The sequence below is a fragment of the Mirounga angustirostris genome, unplaced genomic scaffold (genome assembly GCF_029215605.1).
Source record: "Mirounga angustirostris isolate CCGP_5_RB_7025 unplaced genomic scaffold, mMirAng1.0.hap1 SCAF_7, whole genome shotgun sequence".
NCBI classification, from domain to species: Eukaryota; Metazoa; Chordata; class Mammalia; order Carnivora; family Phocidae; genus Mirounga; species Mirounga angustirostris.
The window spans coordinates 36,732,867-36,753,801 of record NW_026991715.1 but is presented as its reverse complement, the minus strand read 5'-3'; the positions used below and the strand labels follow the sequence as shown (position 1 = coordinate 36,753,801).

Sequence of the window (20,935 nt, the reverse complement as noted above, 5' to 3'; positions counted from 1 at the left end):
AGCATGTTGTGCTTAGGCACATGAGCACATCCACACTCTGCTTCATGTGCAGAAATCTTTTTGAGTGCCACAGCCAAAAGAATATCGTGGACCATTACATGAGTGGGTCTAATCCTACTCCTACAGGTTGGAACTTAGTAGGAACATAAAACGCATGCACATACACGTTATTAACCTGAGATTTCACATTTAACCGAAACTATAAAAAGAAAGCAGTTTGTTTCCTTGGTATGGTTGTTCTTTCTCAAACATCTAAAATTTTCAAAGTTACTGGCAAGGTAACCTTTAACCAAAAAACAAAAGGAAAATATTTTAAGTAGCAAAATTCCTGGGCGTTGGGGAATCTTAGGCAATGACAGCACTCAACATTTTGTTTTAGTATCTTAACTAGAAGCATATAAATATTGGTAACTTCCACTATAACCCCAAGTATTGACCTGCTTGACGTTTTAAGGCTCAGAGTGATAAACTGTGAGCTGGGCAAAGATTGTGTCCCCATACAGAAATGGTAATTTTATATAATGGATTGTTACCTTAAAACAAGCATGGAAAGAACTAAAATCTTTCCACTTTGATATGTGACTACAATCTAAAAAAAAAGCCAGACTCTTAAGACTATTCTTCTCTAGGTCTCATATAATCCAAGAACCAACAAGAGCCCAGGGTATGGAGTCACTGAAGGGAAATGATGCCATAAGCTAGAATTTCCCTTTAAAAGTCTGGCAAGAAGAACCAAATAAAAGCCATTAGGATCTTACTCTACCCTGTGAGAAGTAAAGGCTTTGTAAGTCAAAGGTTACGTTCTGAGACTTTTTTTTATATAAAGCCACAAGTTTACATATAGTCAACTCTATGATTTTTGTGCTTTATTTAACAAGTGATTTTGATATTAATAATCAGAGTATAATTTGGTTCACCTTCCAGAGAAGTCTTTCTAAAGTGCGGATGTAATCATTTCACCCCTTTAACCTGGAAACCTGAAAGCTCCCATTTTTCAGGAGTAAATGCAAACCCTTTTCCATAGCTTTCAAAATCCCTGACAATGGGCTAAAACCAACGATCTGGCAGGATCTCCCACCACTTGCTAACATATAACCCACATTCTTTCACAACCATGTCATTTTAACACACATGAGTTAATTAATCCCTAGAAGGCTGTCCCTCATGTCTCAACTCTTTCTCTGCCTAGAAAATGTCTTTATCTGTCTGAGCCCGGTACAAGCAGAATTAAGTGATTTCTCTTCAGTGATGCCATACACTTGACTCGTCTTACTGGAAGTCACTTAGCATGCTGTATCATGCTTAGTCATACCCTGATAAAATCGGAGGGCCTTGGGAAAAAGGTCCCCTCTTATTCCTTTCCAGCCAGTAGTAGATGCTCAATAAATGCATGGCACAGAGATAAACTAGAGCAGATTTGAGCAGCTTGGGTTGTAAAAGCAGTTCAGATCTAGTTCCTCTCCTAAGGTCTGTTTCTTAAACTCTTTACACTTCAGGTTCATAATTTGTAAACTAGAGGTAAAAATATGGACCTTGTAAAAATTAAATGATATGATGATATAAAGCTGCTTAGCACAGTATCTTGTGGATAAGAAGCTATAATAAAAGTTAACTGTTACTGCTTCTAAACTATGTACATTACAAAGATCCATTACCTTCAACAGAGTAAGTAAATCAGTATATATTACCAAACATGGAAAAGGAAGATCCCCACCAGCCCCCAAACATAGTCCCTATCTTCTGGCTTTTTCCTCTCTGCCTCCACTTACTGTGGGATATTTATCTCCTACAACTATTCCAAACATCGCTCTCCTCACTGGGTCTGCCGGGGGAGGTGAAGGACTGAGTTTCTGGGCATATGCTTTAGCCATATACTTTAGCCAGTTCAAACACAGAAGCCTTTTTCCTTCTCTTAAAAAAAAAAAAAAGACGTTTCATCAGGTAAAAGCAGCTGAATTTTATGGCTAGAAAACATTCCCTGCCCCCCTCTTTTAAATGTCAATTTTAAAGACAAAGATGTTTTTCCAGTTTTAGACATAGATGAGTTAGTTCTCCACACTGAGGCTCAATACCAAAGGGTATTTGAGGACTGACTTGTCAGTATCAACAAATGTTTGATGCCCCCTGGCTGTGTAAAAATTGGCAATGCTAAGAAGGAGAAGAGCGCTTTCTGTAAGAAATACCAAGGAACTGCCTGTGTTCAGCGCAAGCTTCTCATAAGAAAGCCATGCCTTTTCCAACAGGAACTTGCCAGGCATAGGGAGTGAGGCCTTATGGCAGAACACCTACACAGATGGCAGCTCACAACTGCCCCTTCCCCTCTATGTGCACACGGCTTCTCTCAGCCAGAGGTGGGGTCTCTTTCCCACCTCTTCAATCTGGTTGGTCTGGTGACTTGCTTTGACCAACACAATGTGGCTGAAGCGACACTCTGTCTATTCCAGGCTGACGCCTTAGGAGGCCTTGTGGCTTCTGTGTTTGCCCCCTTGGAAGTCTGGCCCAGACTATCAAGTGAAGAGGGATCACATGGAGATAAAGAGGCCACAGAGAAGAGAACCAAGGTGTCCCAGCTGACAGCTAGTTCCCAGGTTCCAGACATGTGGATTAAGGCCATCTTGGATCAGCCAGCTGCAGTCAAACCTCCCCAGCAGATACCATATGGGACACACAGGAGCCCTCCCCAAATTTCTGACCCACAGAATTGAGAGCAAAAAAAAAAAAATAATCCTTGCTGTTTTAAGTCACTAGGTTTGGAGATGATCTGTTATGCAGGAATAGATAACTACAACAGGCATCTTATGGTTCTCTCTGTCTCGGAGTGGCTCCAGTGGCTAGATGCCTGGGCCACCATACCCTCTTTTGGTACTATCTTCTATTACTTCTGTCTACTGTTACTACACATCTGTTACCTAATTTTATTCCAAGGGACCAATGAAACACCTTCTACAAAATGTTCTTAACAACATGAGAGAGTATTACGCCAGTCATTGCGGGGGACATACATTTTAGACCTTGTTTCAAGCAAGACGGCATATACTATCTCATGCTTCTTGTTGGCAGATAGGATAAAAAGATGCTGTGAAAGCATTTCTTCAAGTGGGGTTTCAGAATTTTGTCCAACTTGTGACACTAAAGTTAGAAAAGTAGTCACTCATGGACATTTGTGTATGTATGTGCATATTTCTAGAAAATTATAGCCAAGTCTAAGGGAATACTCATTAAATATTAACTAAGATGTTAATAGTGTAAATTTTAAAGAATAAGTCTCCGACAATATTCATCTGAGGACATAAGAGTGCTCTGGATTTGATGACTACAGTTCAGTTTACTGGGGGGATATTTATCCAAAGCATCATCTCCAGAAAGCCAGGGGCCAGAGCATGGCCATGGATGCTTAGGATTTCTATTAGGTGAACTTCATAGGCTCCAAAAGGAGCCTAAAGCAGGAACTGCTCATTTTATACCAGACCAGACCTAAAGCTATATTTAAAAAGGAGTCTAGTTGACTTATTCTAAGTTGTTTTTACCAGAAAGGCAAACCTGATGAATATGAAGGACTTTCCCCCCAGAAGAATGCACATATCCAGGTCTTGCAAACTTTGGCCCATCGTGGACCCCCGATTAAAAAACCTCTATCAAGATGGTACACTAGGCTCCTTCAGGACTGGGAACAGGCACTCTGGGGCAGTCTTCATCCCAGAAATGTTTTCAGTCATACTCTTTCATCACTGGCTCCCACAGGAACATAAACCCTCAATGTGATTCATCCCACTCTCTGGCAAAGACTAATGAAAAGGAACATATAATGAAGAAGTGTAATACTCTTAATACTGTAGGTACCTTAACAAATACACAGCAGAGAGTACCATAATTTATAACCCACCAAACCAGATGAGTATTTTCCACCAGTTCTTGCCCATATACTTACAGTCCTGGCCATGCACTTCATATTTCATTTCTATTTCTGTATTTTGTGCCTTTGGCAGGATGGCTGCTTGTTTACCCAAGTTTCAATATTGTTATTAGCACTTTCTGGTCCTTTTTTCTATCATGCTACTTTTGAATTTGCTTGCTGGCTTTGAAAGCCCAAAGACACCAAGAAGAGTTATAGTTCAAAAAATCATTGGACACTGCCTGTTTATAGGCTTAAATACCGCCCCTTTGAGGAGATGGAACATAATCACACTGTTCATTCTTTGCATATCTGTCTCAACATTTAATATTTTATTAAAGAAAAGATCAAATTACAAAAAGTTTTATTTTGGGAGAGGGGGACATGTGACATGCAGAAGTGGACTTGAGCTCTATTTTCAGAGCACTCTGTTGAGACTGCTAAAAACAATGGTTTACAGTTATTAAACCTTATGTCATGCCAGATTCCTGGCTAAGTCCTTTACATATCATACCTTATTTAATCCTCAGAGAAAACCAACTGACGGAATGTGGCTAACTGGCTAGTTGGTCATCAAACTCGCTTCCCCTTGCTCTAAGCACACAGTTAGCTTGCTTTCCCAGCCTCCCTTACAGTTAGATGTTGCCATGTGACCGACTTCTGACCAACGGAATGTGGAAGAAAATAAGGAAAGCATCCTCTGTGCTTAGTCTATACAATCTTACCCAGTCTTCCAGACTCTCTCATTGCACCCAACTGGTTGATTGCAGAAATCTGCAGAGCAGAAGGCAGTTTTACCTTTCTGGTAAACTTTTACCATCTGGTAAAAACAACTAGATGGAAGGCACCTGAGTTGCTTAATTGCCACAGAGGATACCACCTTCGTAATACCCACGGAGAACTCTTTTGTGAGCAAGAGATAAACTTCTATCCTCCTGAGTCACTGATATTTGGGGGTTATTTGTTCCAGCAGTTAGACTGAGCACAGAGAAGTTAAGTAATCTGTTCATGGTCACATAACTAGAAAGAGGTGGCAGATTTGAATCCAGATGGTTTGTCTTTTTTTTTTTTTTTAAAGATTTTATTTATTTGAGAGAGAGAGAATGAGAGACAGCACAAGAGGGAAGAGGGCAGAGGGAGAAGCAGACCCCCTGCTGAGCAGGGAGCCCGATGCGGGACTCGATCCCGGGACTCCAGGATCATGACCTGAGCCGAAGGCAGTCGCTTAACCAACTGAGCCACCCAGGCGCCCCCATATGGTTTGTCTTTAGAAACCAGTTTTTAAAAAAGATTTTTATTTATTTATTTGACAGAGGGCGTGCACACGCAGGGGGAGTGGCAGGCAGAGGGAGAAGCAGCTCCCTTGCTGAGCAGGGAACCCAACACAGGGCTTGATCCCAGGACCCTGGGATCATGACCTGAGCCGAAGGCAGACGTTTAACCAACTGAGCCACTGAGGCATCCCTAGAAACCATTTTTAACTGCTATTCAATTATATTCCCTTTTCACAAGTTCATTTTTTTCATATATCACATAAAGTTTACTTATACCTGATTTAACTATATTTGAGGGAGGTGGCTGGATGGAGGTCCAAAATTTGGAATAGAGAAAAGATAATTTCTTCAAATAAATCATTTGATTTCCTATCTCTTTATTAACCATGTAAAAGGAAGGCCATGCCACTTAAACAACTTCGCAGGATACTTGTTACTTTGTGAAAGTTTATATTCAGAGGTTCTTTAGTAGTTATTAATGCTCCACAACAAATTACCTTGAAAACTTAGTGGCTTAAAACATTTAGTGTCTCTCCAGTTTTTATGAGTCAGGAATTCAGGAGGGGCTTAGCTCACTGGTCTCTTATGACATTGCACACAAGATGTCCATTGGGGCTGCATCATCTGAAGGACTGACCAGGATTAAAGGATTGACATCCAAGTGACTCACTCATATAGCGGCCCACCTGGTCTGCTTGTTGGCAGGAAGCCTCACTTCCTCCCCACAGGGTTATGTCACAACATGGTAGCTTGTTTCCCCTAGAATATGCAAGTCCAGAAGCCAAAGCAAATGCTGCAAGTTCTTATTTGATCAGTCTCCAGAGTCAGTCTCCATTAGTTTTGTAATTTCCTATTAATCACATTGGGATCAATACTAGGATCCCCTCTTCAGAGAGGGGACTATACAGAGCAGTGAATACCAGGTGACAAAGGGTCACTTGGAACCATTTGGAGGCCAGATACCACAAGGGCCCATTCGTTCATCCAACACATATGAGTGCCTACTGAGGACCTGGGGATAAAGCAGCGGACAAAACAGATAAAAGTCCCTGCATGCAAGAAGCATATATCCTAGTGGAGGTCAGAAAGGCAAGATATTTAACCAGTAGGCAAATTATGTACTATAGTAGGAAGTTGTAAAATGCTGTGGAGATATAAAACAGTATCAGGGAGAAGGGGAATGTTGGAGTTGGAAATATATGCAATTTTAAACAGAAAGATCTAGGTAGGCCTCATTTAGAAGGCCTAAAAGAGGTGAGGAAGTATGCCATAAAGTTCCGTGGAGAAAGACCATTCCAAGTGCTGGGAAAAGCAACTGCAAAGGCCTTGAGGTGTGCATGCTGTGACGTGTAATGAACAGCAAGGCAGTCAAGGTGGCCATTGGAGTGAACTAAAACAGAAGGCCGTAGATGAGATGAGGTAAGTAACAGAGCCTGTGTAGGACCTTCCAGGCTCTTATAAGGGCTCTGACTTCCATGCCATGAAATGGGAAGTCCCTGGAAGGTAATCAGCAGACAAATGATATGATTTGACTTAGCACTGAAAAAATCTCACTCTGGTGGCTGTTACCAAAATAGACAGGCCAAGGGTAGGGGAAGGGAACAAACGAGGATGCTGTTGTAAATATTGAGACAAGAGATGATGATGGCTTGTGTCAGAGTATTATCAGTGAAGACAAGTGATAAGAAGTGGTCTGACTACAGATTTATTTTACAGGCTAGATTATCTAGCACAATTAAACCACCATTCGAGGTAGAGTTTTCATTTAGGAGGTACAGAATTTTTTAAATTACTTTTTATTATATCCCAGCACTGTGGCTATCAAATGGTGTTCTAGGGGACCCTACAAGTTCTGAGAAGCTTCTTAAGGATGTGCTCCTCGGAACTAAGGTGGGACAGATGCATAAAACTTCATGGCCCCCATCCAAGTTTTGTAAGGGCAGCTCTGTTGACAAACTTCATTATGTGGGATGAGAGAGATCTTTTAAGAAAGACCAGAAACTCCACGGCCCTAAAAGACAAGACAGACTCCTCCCAACAGACACAGTATGAAAAAATACATTTAGAGAACTGGAGGGTAAACTACAGATTAGGAAAAATATTGGCACTTGGGATAAAAAAAAGGTTACTCTCCCTAATATTAAGGGAAAAACCTCAACTTCATGAGAAGACAACCACGTAAAAAATGGGTAAGGGTCATTTTCTAAAGGAGGCTCATAAGAATGCCTCTTTCACTGGATTGTCGTGAGGATACAGTAACAACCCATATAAAGCACTTAGCCCAGTTCTCAGGACAGAAAAATGCTCAACCAACGTTGCCCACAATAACCACTACCATAACCACCACTGCTCTCCCTGACTCTCCATTTGGCCACTGCTGCATGACAAGATGATGACTACCACCAACCTCACCACCATCAGCAGCAGCTTCAGCAGCATCATGGTGTAAGAGTCATTAGCAATGGGAACCTGCTTCAACCCTGAATGCCATTTCCAACTCAGGTTCCCCCAAAGACAAATCTCCACTCCCAGTGACCAATGATATATTACCTTTTCGTGATTTTCTATTAGGATCTCAATAACAATGTTCTGAAACTTGATGTCCATGATGGCTGCTACTGTTTCTTCCTGAGGACGCAGCAGGGTGGGTCCAAACACCACACCGAGGTTTGCCACTGTCATCAGATTCTGCTTGTGGTTGTTAGCAACACTGGGAGGAAGGAAAAGAAAAGGCACAAATGAGAGAAAGACAGTACAAATAGATAGCTGACTTCCCTATCTTCAGACTCCTCATCCGATAGGAGCCAGACTCTGGGACGTCTTAGGATGTCTTTGAGTCCAAAGAGAGACTTCTCTACTTGTATTTTTGTCCCCCAAAGTTTTCAGAAATCTTTAGTATTCTGGCTATTTTGCTCTTCCAGGACATGACACTCCTTTACCCAATTCTGTTTTGCCTACCAACCACCAACCCAACCAACCAACCAACCAAAGCAGCTGCCCTCCAAAATGTAAAACTTTGCACATCTGAATCCCTGTTCTGCAAATCCAGCTAACTGCTCATCTCTTTTATAAAAACCACCATTCGAGGTAGAGTTTTCATTTAGGAGGTACAGAATTTTTTAAATTACTTTTTATCATATCCCAGCTTTTTATACTTGGCTGTTGCTTAAACCACTGTGATCTTTAGCATTTTCTCTAGTGCAAATATAAAAACTCTTGATGGCTTTAATACATTTGCAAATACAGGCACGAAACAAGACCTAATTTTTAAGACTAATAGATCTTAGGAAATTCAGCACTTTAGGCTCAGAGTATTAAACCCCATTGCATTAAACATGTGGCTTACATTAAGCAACACATACGGCATAAACAGAAATAAAAGTGCACTACTGTGTGTCCATGGGGCTGTGTTTATCCTGTCACTTATACGCAAAATCTCACGAACACACAGGGTCAGCAGTAGCTGGATCTAAGTGATCTGCTAAATACATATACATATTTTTGGATAAACGTACTCAAAACATATATCTGAACTCCAAACTGTGACCTAGCCACAAAACTTAATTGTTCATTTGCTGGCCCTGTGTTTAAAAATACACAAATGATCTATTGACAACAAATAAGTTAAAAGTTAAGCCCAATTTAGTATTGTTAAGAAAATATTAGGGGCTTCCCTAAATCACCTGTTAGAAAAAGGAAACTATTCATTACTAGAAACTAGAGAGAAATTGGACAGAGATAGCAGTTTGCACAGACATACCTCCCTAGCATTTAGTGCTATTTATACAGAGTATTTTTTCACACAATTCTATAAATGCCTGCACTGTTTCTCTTGAATACTTCTATTTTGTAGGAGGAGAAGACGTTCTACTGCCTTAAAGTGCTGGTGGTGAAACTGAACCTTCACTGAAATTACTACATCAACCAATTTTATCAGCAGATGTGGACTTTTCTATAATTTTCTAGGGCTATAAGTCTAATGTCATAAAAAAAACCCTTCTCCTCTGAAAGGGGCAGGGGGTGGTTAGGTCCGTGAAACTTTTAACTGTGGAACCAGCCAGATACAAAGAGAACTTGCCTTTTGACTGCTAAGCAAGGAGAGTTGCCACTGATATACTGTCCTGTTTCTGGTCCACATAAAAGTATTTTGCAAACATTTTTTGAGTTCTAGTGGAAGGTCTTGATTTTACTTACATAGCTTCCCATCTACCCAGAGCTGTATCACATTTCTGTCTCACATTCAATGCAGAGGGTCAGGTTCTTACCCAGCAAGGGGAAAGACTTTGGTTCTGTAACTCAGTCAATCAGCAACTATGCCCATTTACAAGCTGCTTGTAACATCACTCCTTTCATCATGGGCTCCTGTGTGCAGGAAGTGAATTCCGTGCCCTTATACAATGACACGGTGTGTGTAAAGTATTTAGCAATGCTGCTATTGTTTGACTGTTCTGATAATGATTATAAACCCTTGATGGGCTCCATTGTCTTTAATGTAAAGCCCAGACTCCTTTCCCAACTCACCTCTAAGCCCTCCTCTGCCACCTCCCAGCTCTAGGTCCCTGGACAAGCGACTCAACGTCTAAGCTTTGAAGGGGAGGGGAGGTGAATAATAAGTTTACTTGATGAGGTGGCTGTGCACATTAAATATGGTAATGTGTGGGAAACATAGTGATTATTATTACAGCAATTTACTACCCATCCTCTCCCCACTTTCACACCTATCTGCCTTTGTCATTCCACTGCCTAGAATGTTCTCTTATTCTTCTCAAATGGCCCCCTTCCTTTCTGCAGTCTCTGTCCAGTCTTTCCCCAATCCTCTGCCTCTCAATGAAGGCAGAAGTATTATCTTTATTACATGTTAGTAATGTCTCTCCACTGTCTTAGGATAGAGACTGTGCTTATTTTAAGTGGTAACACCCCCACTGAGCACAGTGCCTGGCCCAGGAGAAGTCCAACGAATACTCATGAGGTGTTAAATGGGATGTGTCTGGGTAGGCATAAAACAACTGTTCCCAATCCAGCTACTTACGCATAAAACCTCCAATTATTATCGATGATTTTTTGGAGGGGAATATATCTCAACTATTCCAACCTCCTTTTTCAAAGCCTGGAGTTGTGTTTCATTTCTTAGATTTAATTAATGAATAACAGTTACTCTAATTTGCAGGCCCCAGTGCCCAAAGGCATTGGGAAAAAAGGTACAGTAATTCTAGATAAGCAACTCTGAATATAAAAAGGCTTGAGGCCATTACCCAACATAATTCATTTCCTTTTTAAAAATCTGTTTTATTTTAGAACTTAAAAAACACATTGATCTAAGGCTTATGAAACTTTTTTTGGGGAAAGTTTTAACTTTTGTAGACTGACTACCATTATCTTTTGGCATACTGAAGTAATAAATTGATCTGTCACTTGATTATTACTGCTCACAAGTTCATATGGCTATGTTCATTACTCTAGAATGAATTATTAATGGCTTGAGATCTCTCTGTATCCTGGGGAAAGAGGCATAGACCTCAGCCTCTACTGGCACCAGCCATCCATTATAGCTTGACAAATTTACAGGTGTGTGGGAGGCAGGCTGGCAGAGCACTGGGAAGGCTAGTCCAGCAGAGGCCACGGGACTCATTCATTAGTGAGGTCTGTAAAACACCAAGAGCTTACTTTGTGGGTGGGTAATTGAGCTGCTTGAGCTCTTCCTCACGTAGTCCAGAATGTCATGTTGAGTCTTGACTTAAAATCCATACACAAAAGTTTCTTGTGCATTGCACATTCCACTGAAGGAGTCTCTGACATGCCTTTCAGATCCCTAGGTCGACATGGACTTTTCTGTGGTGCCTTCTGCAAGAACTGCCAATTCTATAGGCTTCCTTTCCAGGTTGCAGAAACAGAGTTACACATGTGATTTCAACCGGGGGGAGACACAGTTCCTTTTGTGACCACTGAGTTTGCTACATTAGCTGAAAAGCAGTGTATCTCCTTAAAAGCATGCCTTCAGGGCAGTTGTTGGGGGACTGGCACCCCATGTTACCAGCAGTTCCCTCATGAAATACAATTAATGAGGAAAGAGCATGTTCTAAGGAAAATGGCCTTGGCGGAGGGGTCTCTTGCACCTTTCTGTAAGGGGAAATGGGTGGGGACTCTGGATTGGTCCGATGACCTCTGAGAGGCAGAAGGAGGTAAATCATTTCCAGATGAGGATGATGGTGGGAGTGTTATGAGAGGAGGAGAGAGAAGTCAACCCCTTTGGGGCTTGTAATGCAGTGCCCCTGTGCTGTTATAGGGATCACATCTGTTTTCCTTTGTCTAAATGAGAGCCATGACTCTGGAAGTGCCAAGCAGTGCTTTATAACCACAGACTGGGCCTGATGTCTGCCAACAAAACATAAGCCTATTGCTGGGTTTGCAAATAGCTTCCATCTTGAGGTCTGGAGTGCTGTGTCAAGGAAGGAGTGTCAAAGCTAAGTCCTGGCTCCACTGGACACAATGTGGTGACAGGTTAGCACTTCCTGCAATAGACCGCATGGCTGGTAGAACAGCACAGCGACACTGACCTGCCATGCCGTGCTTCAGGTTCCAGGGTTAAATAATGATCCCAATTTACACTTGCAGGGTGTTTTAGAGTTTCTAAGGAGCTCAGCAACTACGTTTTATGTTTATTCGACCTTCATGATATCTCAAAGAACGCAGTAGCTCTGCAACTTTCTGACAATGTCCCATGGTAGGGAATACATTTTCCTACATAACATTTCACTAGGGCATGCATACATATATACATAAACAGAAAGACACACACACAAACCAGAAACAAAAATTTCAGGAATAGTAAGGGTGATGAATGTTGATATTTTCTATTCTATTCCATCTTAATTCAGTTTCACACACCCCTAATGTGCCATGACTTAAAATTTGAAAAGTGCTACTCCACCGGTAGAGAGTACAAATATTATCTCCAGTTTACAAATATGGAAAAAAAGGCCTAAGGAGACAGTAAAGCACAGTAAGCACAGGGGCTGGAGTCAGACAGATATTCCCAGCTGGAAGACAGCAGACAAGTCACTTGGCAGCTCTAAGCCTATTTTTTCACCTGGAAAACAGGAGCAATAATACCTACCCTCATAAAGTTTTAAGGCTGATTAAGTAAGATGAGGTGAATAAATCTCTTGGCCTGAAATAATGGTGTAATAAAAGACAGCTGCCATTGTTCATGGTGGCAGTCAAGGCAGTGGTGACGATAATGGGAGAAGTAGCAGCAACTGCTAATTTAAAATCACAGTGTTTGGGCGCCTGGGTGGCTCAGTTGGTTAAGCGACTGCCTTCGGCTCAGGTCATGATCCTGGAGTCCCTGGATCGAGTCCCGCATCAGGCTCCCTGCTCGGCAGGGAGCCTGCTTCTCCCTCTCCCACTCCCCCTGCTTGTGTTCCCTCTCTCGCTGTGTCTCTCTCTGTCAAATAAATAAATAAAATCTTTTAAATCAATCAATCAATCAATCAATCAAATCACAGTGTTTGGTGCTGTCACTCCGTATCCTGTGCAGGAACCTTGGGAGGCCTGCTTCTTTCTACCTGGGGCAGAGCCCTCACTCCTCCACCTATATTTTCAGGACTTCTGTTACCTGACATTTTGTATTTCTCATCTTATTATTCTTTTGTTTTTCTTTCTTCCTTTTTAAAAATTACAAAATACTTCAAAACTATAGAAGAGCCCAGAACATAGTATTACTTATTACCCATCACTTCCCCCCAAGTACCTCTGGCACGACAGACTGGGAGCCTAACAGCCAACAGCAAACCCACCAAGCTCACTCTGCCTTCAGGAGCACCACTTTGTCCCTGGCCTGCCTAGCAAGTCCTCCCCATCCGAAGTCCACCCCCCTGCAAAGCCTAGCTCCAAACATTCCCCTGCCTGGAGGCCACACAGAGCTCATTCCTCTAAATGACTGTGTTCACAGTCATTCCACGGCACGTTTCTACACCGACTGTTCCCCCTCTCATGAGCGTCTCTGGACTGGGGGCTGGATCATGATTTGAAGGGCATCCTCTGGAGCACACAGGCAGGCAGTACCAGGCAGGCCCAGGGTTACCTATTCTGAAAGTGGTTGGGTGGGTGGGCCCTGAAGCTGTAGTCAGTATCACTCTTCTCTCTACTACCATCCAGGGGCAGAGAAGCTCCAAGCTCTGGGGCTGAGAAGGATGAGCTGGAGATGAAGCTACTGGAACTATGCTCTTTTTGTGGCTAACAAGTCAAATTTAATTTTCAGAATTGGTAATGTGGTTCCTTTCAACAACTTCAAATTCATCCTTAGTCTATAATGGGGAGTGCTGAGGGGAATCCCTGCCCCTCAGTGGCTACATGTTTTCTAGTAAGTGAGTCTGTGTGTGTGTGTTGCCTGGATACTACCAGGACTTGGTAAGACTGGACCAGTCTAAATGGTGCTGGGCAGGCCTGTGCCAAGGAAACCCATCAGAGCCATAAATACAGCTTTGCTGGGCTGTCCCAATGGCTGGCACCAGAAATAGAGTTTAAAATAGATCGTTCTGTGTATTGACTTGGGTCGTGCTCATCAGCTGTATTCAACATTCTTCTGGGAATGGTCATCCAGTGAGAAGCCATACTTAAAGCTTTGAACCGTTCAGTCGGTGCTTATGGTGGATATAATCTTCAAGAAAACCCTTTGGGGGCGCCTGGGTGGCTCAGTTGGTTAAGCAACTGCCTTTGGCTCGGGTCATGATCCCAGGGTCCTGGGATCGAGTCCCACATCGGGTTCCCGGCTCAGCGGGGAGCCTGCTTCTCCCTCTGACCCTATCCCCTTTCATGCTGTTTCTCTCTCTCTCTCAAATAAATAAATAAATAAAATCTTTAAAAAAAAAAAAAGAAAGAAAACCCTTTGAGGCAGGTAGGTAAGACTATCACTGCCATTTTACAGATGATGAAACTAAGGCGCTGGGAAGTTAAGTAATTTGCCTGAGGCCACAAGGCCCATGAAGGGCAGAGCCAGGAGAGGAAGCCCATATCACCATGGCACTTTGCTGTTCCCACACCACTTAGGGTCAGCTCAGCCTAGGCTTAAAGAGACAAATTTTTCCTTAGAAAACCCAACCAAAAATGAATACACAGAGCAGTTACATGTTTGAGCCTGTGGTGAATAGTCGATACAACAAAAAAACAAATGCTGCTCCTACATTCCCCACCCAAATTACTAAAGTAAAAGAAGGGGGGAAAAACCCAAAAACTCAGGAGAAAAATTGTTTATGCCCCTGAGAGTGATACTGGACTAACCACTGTTTCTTCTCCCTTCCTGCAGGTGGCACACCTGACACAATCATGGAAATGGGGAAAGACCCCTCAAATTTGAGGGCAGTCCATTTGTAGTTGGCGGGCACAGAGAGCTACTTCCTAATGATGAAAGAGTATCAACACTGTAAGACTGAGAGAGAAGAGCAAATTGAAAGGAAAACAGGAGGAGTGCCTGGAAGCATAGTTTCCCAGCCTCACACCCGCCCCCCTCCACCGCCCACCAAAGACAATTATGGCCGTACGTCCATCCATCCAGGTTGCACTGCTTTCATCCAAGGTCTCAAAGCTGTGTGAATAACTACCAATGTCTCCTCTGCTTTTGGTGAAATGTATAAATTATATTTCAGATTGGTGAACCTCACTGCTAAGGTGTTAAGTACTGCCCAGTTTTATATATGTCAACTCCAACACCTGCTTACAAAAGCACACTTGGTGCTAAGAACTCTTCACACAAAAGGGAAAAAAATAAAAAATAAAAATAATAAAAAAAAAAAGGGAAAGAGTGCAACCAGCTCTATTTCCACTCTGGTTTCCTCCAATGCAACACTATTACCTGTTTAAAACCCACCAAAGGCTTCTGACTATTCTTAATTTCAAGATGGAAACCCCTGGCATGGCCTACAAGATCCTGCAATGGCCCACCTAACCTTTCCAGGTCCTTCTCCGTCATGCCCCCTTTGCTCATTAATCTCTGGGCTAAAAATCTCTTTAGGACTGGGTGCCTCCTTCATCATGCTGATCCCTTCACCACGGAAACTCTGCAGCCCCTCTTGATCTGTCTCTTTCCTACCTACTACTCTTACTTCCTCAGAGAGGTCTTTCCAGACACTCTGTACTAGGCCAGGTATCTTGTTACAATGCTAATTCCTCAATTCTCCTTCCTGGCACTTACTGAATTAGGTCATCATTCATGGAATTGTCATTGTCTATCTCCCCCACTGATTCCAAGAGAAAAGAGATGGTATTAACCTCCCTCAGTGCCACACCCCTGGGGCCTATCAGATATTGAGGGGAAAAAAAAGGGACATGTACACACACGCTTTGGGAGGCCACCTTCATCTAAGGATATCAAGGCTCAGCTGCACTAAATGTCTGGTTTAAAGGTCCATGTAAACTACTGGGGTCTTAGAGTATTTGCCAAGCTGGGGAGAGTTGTTGGGGGAGTAGCCATGACAGCTCACCCTGACGGTGAAGGCACGTAACAAACCACATGGCTCTCCTTGGCCACACTGCTCATCTGGAAGGTATGAAGGCCATAAAATATTCACAAGGTATGATTATCATTATTACATGCATTCCCTAATAATATGCATTAAATTATATACCATAAGCTCACAATATAATACCAATCTCCTTCTAATATACTTACAAAACCTTCTGGGATAATGTCTCCTGTGTCTTTTTCTTATGTCATCCCTTCCTGAAAACCTCCTGTACTTCCTGCCTATCTCTGTTTATATTAAAATTGTCATCAACAATAACAGCAACTCAGCACTTAACTCTAAGTCAGGAACGAAGCACTCCATCGATTATCTCATTTGATCTTTACAATAACTCTACAAGGTAACTTCTACTACTATCCCACATGAAGAAGTTAACGCTCAGAAAACTCAGCAATTTGTCCAGGGTTGCATATCAAATAAGTGGTAGAGATGGAATTTGAAGCCAGGGAATCTACAGTTTGATTCCAGAGCTACTGCTCTTACATGCTGTGGGACAATGCAGTGTGTGTGTGTGTACAAACACATGTGAGACAGATTATATACAGGGCACAGGCTGCCATTTTGTCCCACATGCCTCTCTTTTCTACAAAGCCTAACCTTAAAGAGATCATGGGTAAAAGAAGAGCCTGATTATTTTTAAAAGGATGTTTAGAAAGCAAACAAGAATCTCAGCTTCATTGCTGCCCATCAGCATTATAAAACTTGAAACTTTTCTATTGGTAGAAAACTAATCTGGGTCATGGGAATTATTGGCCCCCTTCAGAATAGGCTGGGTTTTGTTAAGAATGAGAATTGTACTTTTGCTAAACTGCCTCATTTTCTGAAAGCAGTCACAGTCATTCAAAGACTAACAACAGGCCAACCTGAGTTCTATTTGTCCTACACTATTTCAGCCACTTGGTAGTTGAATAGTCTTATGCACAAAGAAGGTACATGCCTTCCATCCAGATGTTAACTGGTGAGCTTTCCCCTCTCTGGTCATGGTCACTTCAAGTTCTAGCCTGTAGCTGTATTCTAGGACCCAGTTCACATGCCTGGATGGAATAGCACTCACTTTAAAAAAAAAAAAAAAAAAACCTACAGAGAAGCTGGCCCACAGAACCCTTCTTCCTGGAAAATTACTTAACCATTTCAAATTGTATAACAATTTGAAACATTCTCAAGTCCAATGGAATTATCATTTTCAAAGCATTTTATAGTTTCTAAGGTCCTTTCACATTCATTACTGATGATTTATTTATTTTGAAGCTTACATTCTCTAGTCGAGAGAGAGACACCAGAACATAAGTAGAAGTTTAAAAGTTGCCTCTGTGCATGCCAACCTGATGGCACCACGTGCTGCAAATCTATCAGTTCCTGTCGGTGGCAACACCGTCCTTCAGTGGCTCAGCCTATCACCTTTAGGCTACCACTGTCCAAAAAGTCAGGTCATAGAGAAGTTGCCTGAGGGCTTTCTATCCAAGGAAAGAGGTACAAAGTGACCCATAACAGAGACCAATAAGTGCCCCACGTATTTTCAATGATCAAATATTTTCAAGTGTCCATTATATGCCAGGGACTGCTTTAAGTGCTAGGGATAGAGCAGTGAACAAAACAGACACTTCCCCAAATTGGCTTGTATTCTTTTGCGGTAGGACAGACAATAAGCAAATAAAATATGTGGTGGAAAGGGAGGACTAAGGGACAATTAGCATTTGAGACAGGGTGGTCAGGGAAGGTGTCACCGAGAAAGAGGCACGCACAAACAACCTGAAGGAGGGAAGAAAGCACGCCACACAAATCTCGCAAATCTCTGGGAAGAAAGCTACGAAGAGCAAACGAAAGATGCAGATGCCTCAAGTAGGAACATGTGTGGCATGCTGGCACTACCTAAGGAAGCCAGCATGCCTGCCACACAGTGAGCACAGGGGAAAGTATTAGGGGAAGTCAGACAGGCAATGGCCTTCGGGGTGGCAAATCCTATAGGGCTTTAAGAGCTTTTTTCTTGACTCAATGAGATGAAAAGCAATGAGAACATTCTGATCAGAGGGATAACGATACTTGTCACCCCTCTCTGTAGACTCAGAAAGGTCTCAGTTACGAAAACTTACAGGCTCAAATTCCATGGGATGTAAGAGACAGATAGAAGAACTTCACAAACCAGCATAAAACCCATTCACAGAAGTTAAGACCCGTAAAAACTAGAATACAGCACTTTCCCATTTATCTGAATAACTAAAATCTATCAGGCACTGTGCCTTTGACCTATGTCTCTGTTAACTAGTCATTGTGCTGACCTCCCCTAGGAACTTGGCGGAATAACAGAATGTTGAGCCAAACATGAAATGAAGGCCTAGCGTAACAGCCTCTAGGTGCTAGTTTACCTGTTACCCAACTAACAGTCACCCACAAACAACACCAACATTACACATGTCATTATAAAGCCCACTGAATTCAACCATCTTTACCATTTAATTAATTAAAATAAATAGTAGTCTTCTGAAGCCAGGTCCTCATTACTAGTCCCATTTTACAGATCAAAGGACAGGGACAAAAGGGGCTAAATCAAAGGTTAAGCAAATGACCCTTCGCCATGTGGCTTAGCTCCCACCATAACAGTGGCTGAGACACGCAACAGTCAGAACTCCTCATGTCCCATGAAACACAAACCTCATTTTTATGGGAAGGACCATACTCCTTCCTGGAGGGCAAACCAAGATTCCAAATCCACAGATGGGAATATGGAAGAGCTGCAGAGTAAGAGACTGACAACTGACAGAGAGAGAAAAAAAAATATGCAGGCACGTCACATACACATAACCTGGGTCATCTATCTCCTTTCATGGAGACATTTTAAATCAGGGAAACAACTCATCAGGCATATTTTTGAAAAGGAGGGTACTTCCACCCCCAAAAAGGAAACAGACAGAAAATTGCATTCCTTACCTTGAGTCTGAAACAAACTGCGAGGCCAAGATTGAAAGAACTGGCTTTATTTTAAGGGCCCATGTACCAAAATGACTGAAATTTATAAGCCTACATGAGCTATCACAGAACTTTTGAATTCCATGTGGATATTCAACTAAGAGAAAAAAAATTATATCAAGGTGTCCTGAAGAGTTCATGGCTCTTCATATACAGGAACTGACTGACACCCCATGGGAACGTTCTGGAGCTCAATCAGTACTAACAATGAAAGAAGTCCCAGATCTCTAACATTCATGAAGAGTTATTTGAACAGAACATCAACATTCTCTATGTTCATCTGTCTCACGCTAAAGAATAGAATTCTTTAAAAAGACAACATGCTTGGGGCGCCTGGGTGGCTCAGTTGGTTAAGCGACTGCCTTCGGCTCAGGTCATGATCCTGGAGTCCCCGGATCGAGTCCCGCATTGGGCTCCCTGCTCAGCAGGGAGTCTGCTTCTCCCTCTGACCCTCCCCCCTCTCATGTGCTTGCTCTCTCTCATTCTCTCTCTGTCAAATAAATAAATAGAATCTTTAAAAAAAAAAAAAAAAGACAACATGCTTTTCACAGCCCATAAAAGACAGAAAAAAATCTGAGTGGATTACCCCTTCATATGTCTCCCTACCCCTGAAGCTTGGAGCCAACCTCTCCTATCTCCTTGCTGCACTACATTGTTATCTCCTAAAATTGCCATGTAAGCTCAAGCCTAAGTGAAACAGTAGCTCACCTTATTTATTTACATGTATAAAATAATTATGTTTATATGTAGCAGTACATGTTAGAGTAAGAGTGAGCACAAACCCTTCTGTTGTATTACTGCCTGAATCACAAAAATAGATTCATCAGGGAATTATGCCAATAGAGTTCTTACTTCAATGCATGCCTGGCAAAATCTGATTTATCTTCCTCATAGGCAGCACAAAACTAGAAACTCCTTGAATTCTGCTCCTTTGGAAGCAAATTATAGAACAAAGTGCAGTGTCCAGCAGGAACTAGGGATCCCATGTGAGAAGCCCAACCTATCATTAGGCAGAGAACAGCAGAGTGTATCTGGTAACAGAGATGCCAAATGATTTAAACAGTGGAATGAAGATCTGGGGTCCTGATCCCTCCATCATTCAGGCTCTCGGAGAGTGTCATTCACAAAGCCTGAACCCAACACCCTTCAGTGGGGAAATCAAAGTGTTTAATGACGAAGTTCTGGAATGCTTTCACTTGTGTAAGCACCAAAGCCTGACACTTTAGCTTTTGTCACCTTGCTTTGCTGGGCTCATCTGGAAAGGCGGGTGAAGAATGCCAAGTTGATGGCAGTGGAGATGCAGATGAGAAAGGCGGTGAAGTCTTAAGAAGCACTTCAGGGACACCACGGTGCACAATTCCCAGTAGAAAAGCCATCAACAGCTGACTTTAGCAAACCAGTCTGGATCAGGTATAAATCCTCAGAGATGAAAGAACTTAAGAACATCAGATCCTCAAGTAACTCCAAACTCCTCACTGTAGCCCACATGATTTGACGCCGCCTACCTCTCCAACCTGCTGTCATGTCTTTCTGCCCTCATTCACAGCTCCCACTACCCAGGCCTTCTGCATGTTCCTAAACGTACCACATCGGCTCCTCCCTACCATGGACTGAACACCTATGAGATGCCATGACTTCTAGGCACTGGGATATAGCAGTGAACCAGACTGACAAGATTCTTCCTTCAATATACTGGCACTACATTCCAATTAGGAAGACAGAAAATACACAAGAACGCAGTAAGAATGTCAGGTTGAGAAAGTGGTAAGAAGAAATTAAACAGGGGTGTGTGATCAAAACTGGTGAGAAGGACCAACTTAGGTGGGCTGGGGAAGGCCTCTCTTTAAGGGGAGACATGTGAGCTGAGCTCTTTCATTAAAGAGTTCAGTATAGAAGTCTGCAAATTAGGAGAAGACTACAAATCATACACACAAATGCACAGGCAATTAAGAAGCCCTATCTTCAAACACAGGCATCAGTGATGCCCACCAGAGACCTCTTTAAAAGTTACATTCTAGAAGAGTTCACTTCCTTTCCACAGGCATTCTGAAGTCTGTGTCAAGAGCTGTTTAGCACAGTTGAAAGCACCAAAATCTTTAATCTTTGCTACCCCCATGTTTTCCCACACGACACTGATAATGCCCCGTGGCTGCTGGCTGCTTCCCCCATGCCATCCATCTCTATCGCCCCAATCCAGTTAGGAAGTGGCTCCTCCTAAAAGCAAGTCGCTAATAGATCTACTGCTCAGTCCTGCAAACAGAAGGCCACCTTCCTAAAATTTGACT

At 42.4% G+C, this 20,935-nt stretch overlaps 1 protein-coding gene across 26 annotated transcripts in view; it reads right to left on the bottom strand.

Moving 5' to 3' along the window:
- Positions 1–20,935, bottom strand: part of ARHGAP26 (Rho GTPase activating protein 26) — a 431,139-nt gene that overhangs the window by 104,177 nt on the left and 306,027 nt on the right. For all 26 annotated transcript variants that reach the window (XR_010413044.1, XR_010413045.1, XR_010413042.1 and 23 more), the window contains one exon: positions 7,717–7,876. Coding sequence is in view for 19 of the 26 variants with exons in the window: in XM_064596092.1 (XP_064452162.1) it covers positions 7,717–7,876 (160 nt within the window). In the remaining 7 variants the exon portion in view is untranslated. The remainder of the gene's footprint in view (positions 1–7,716; positions 7,877–20,935) is intronic.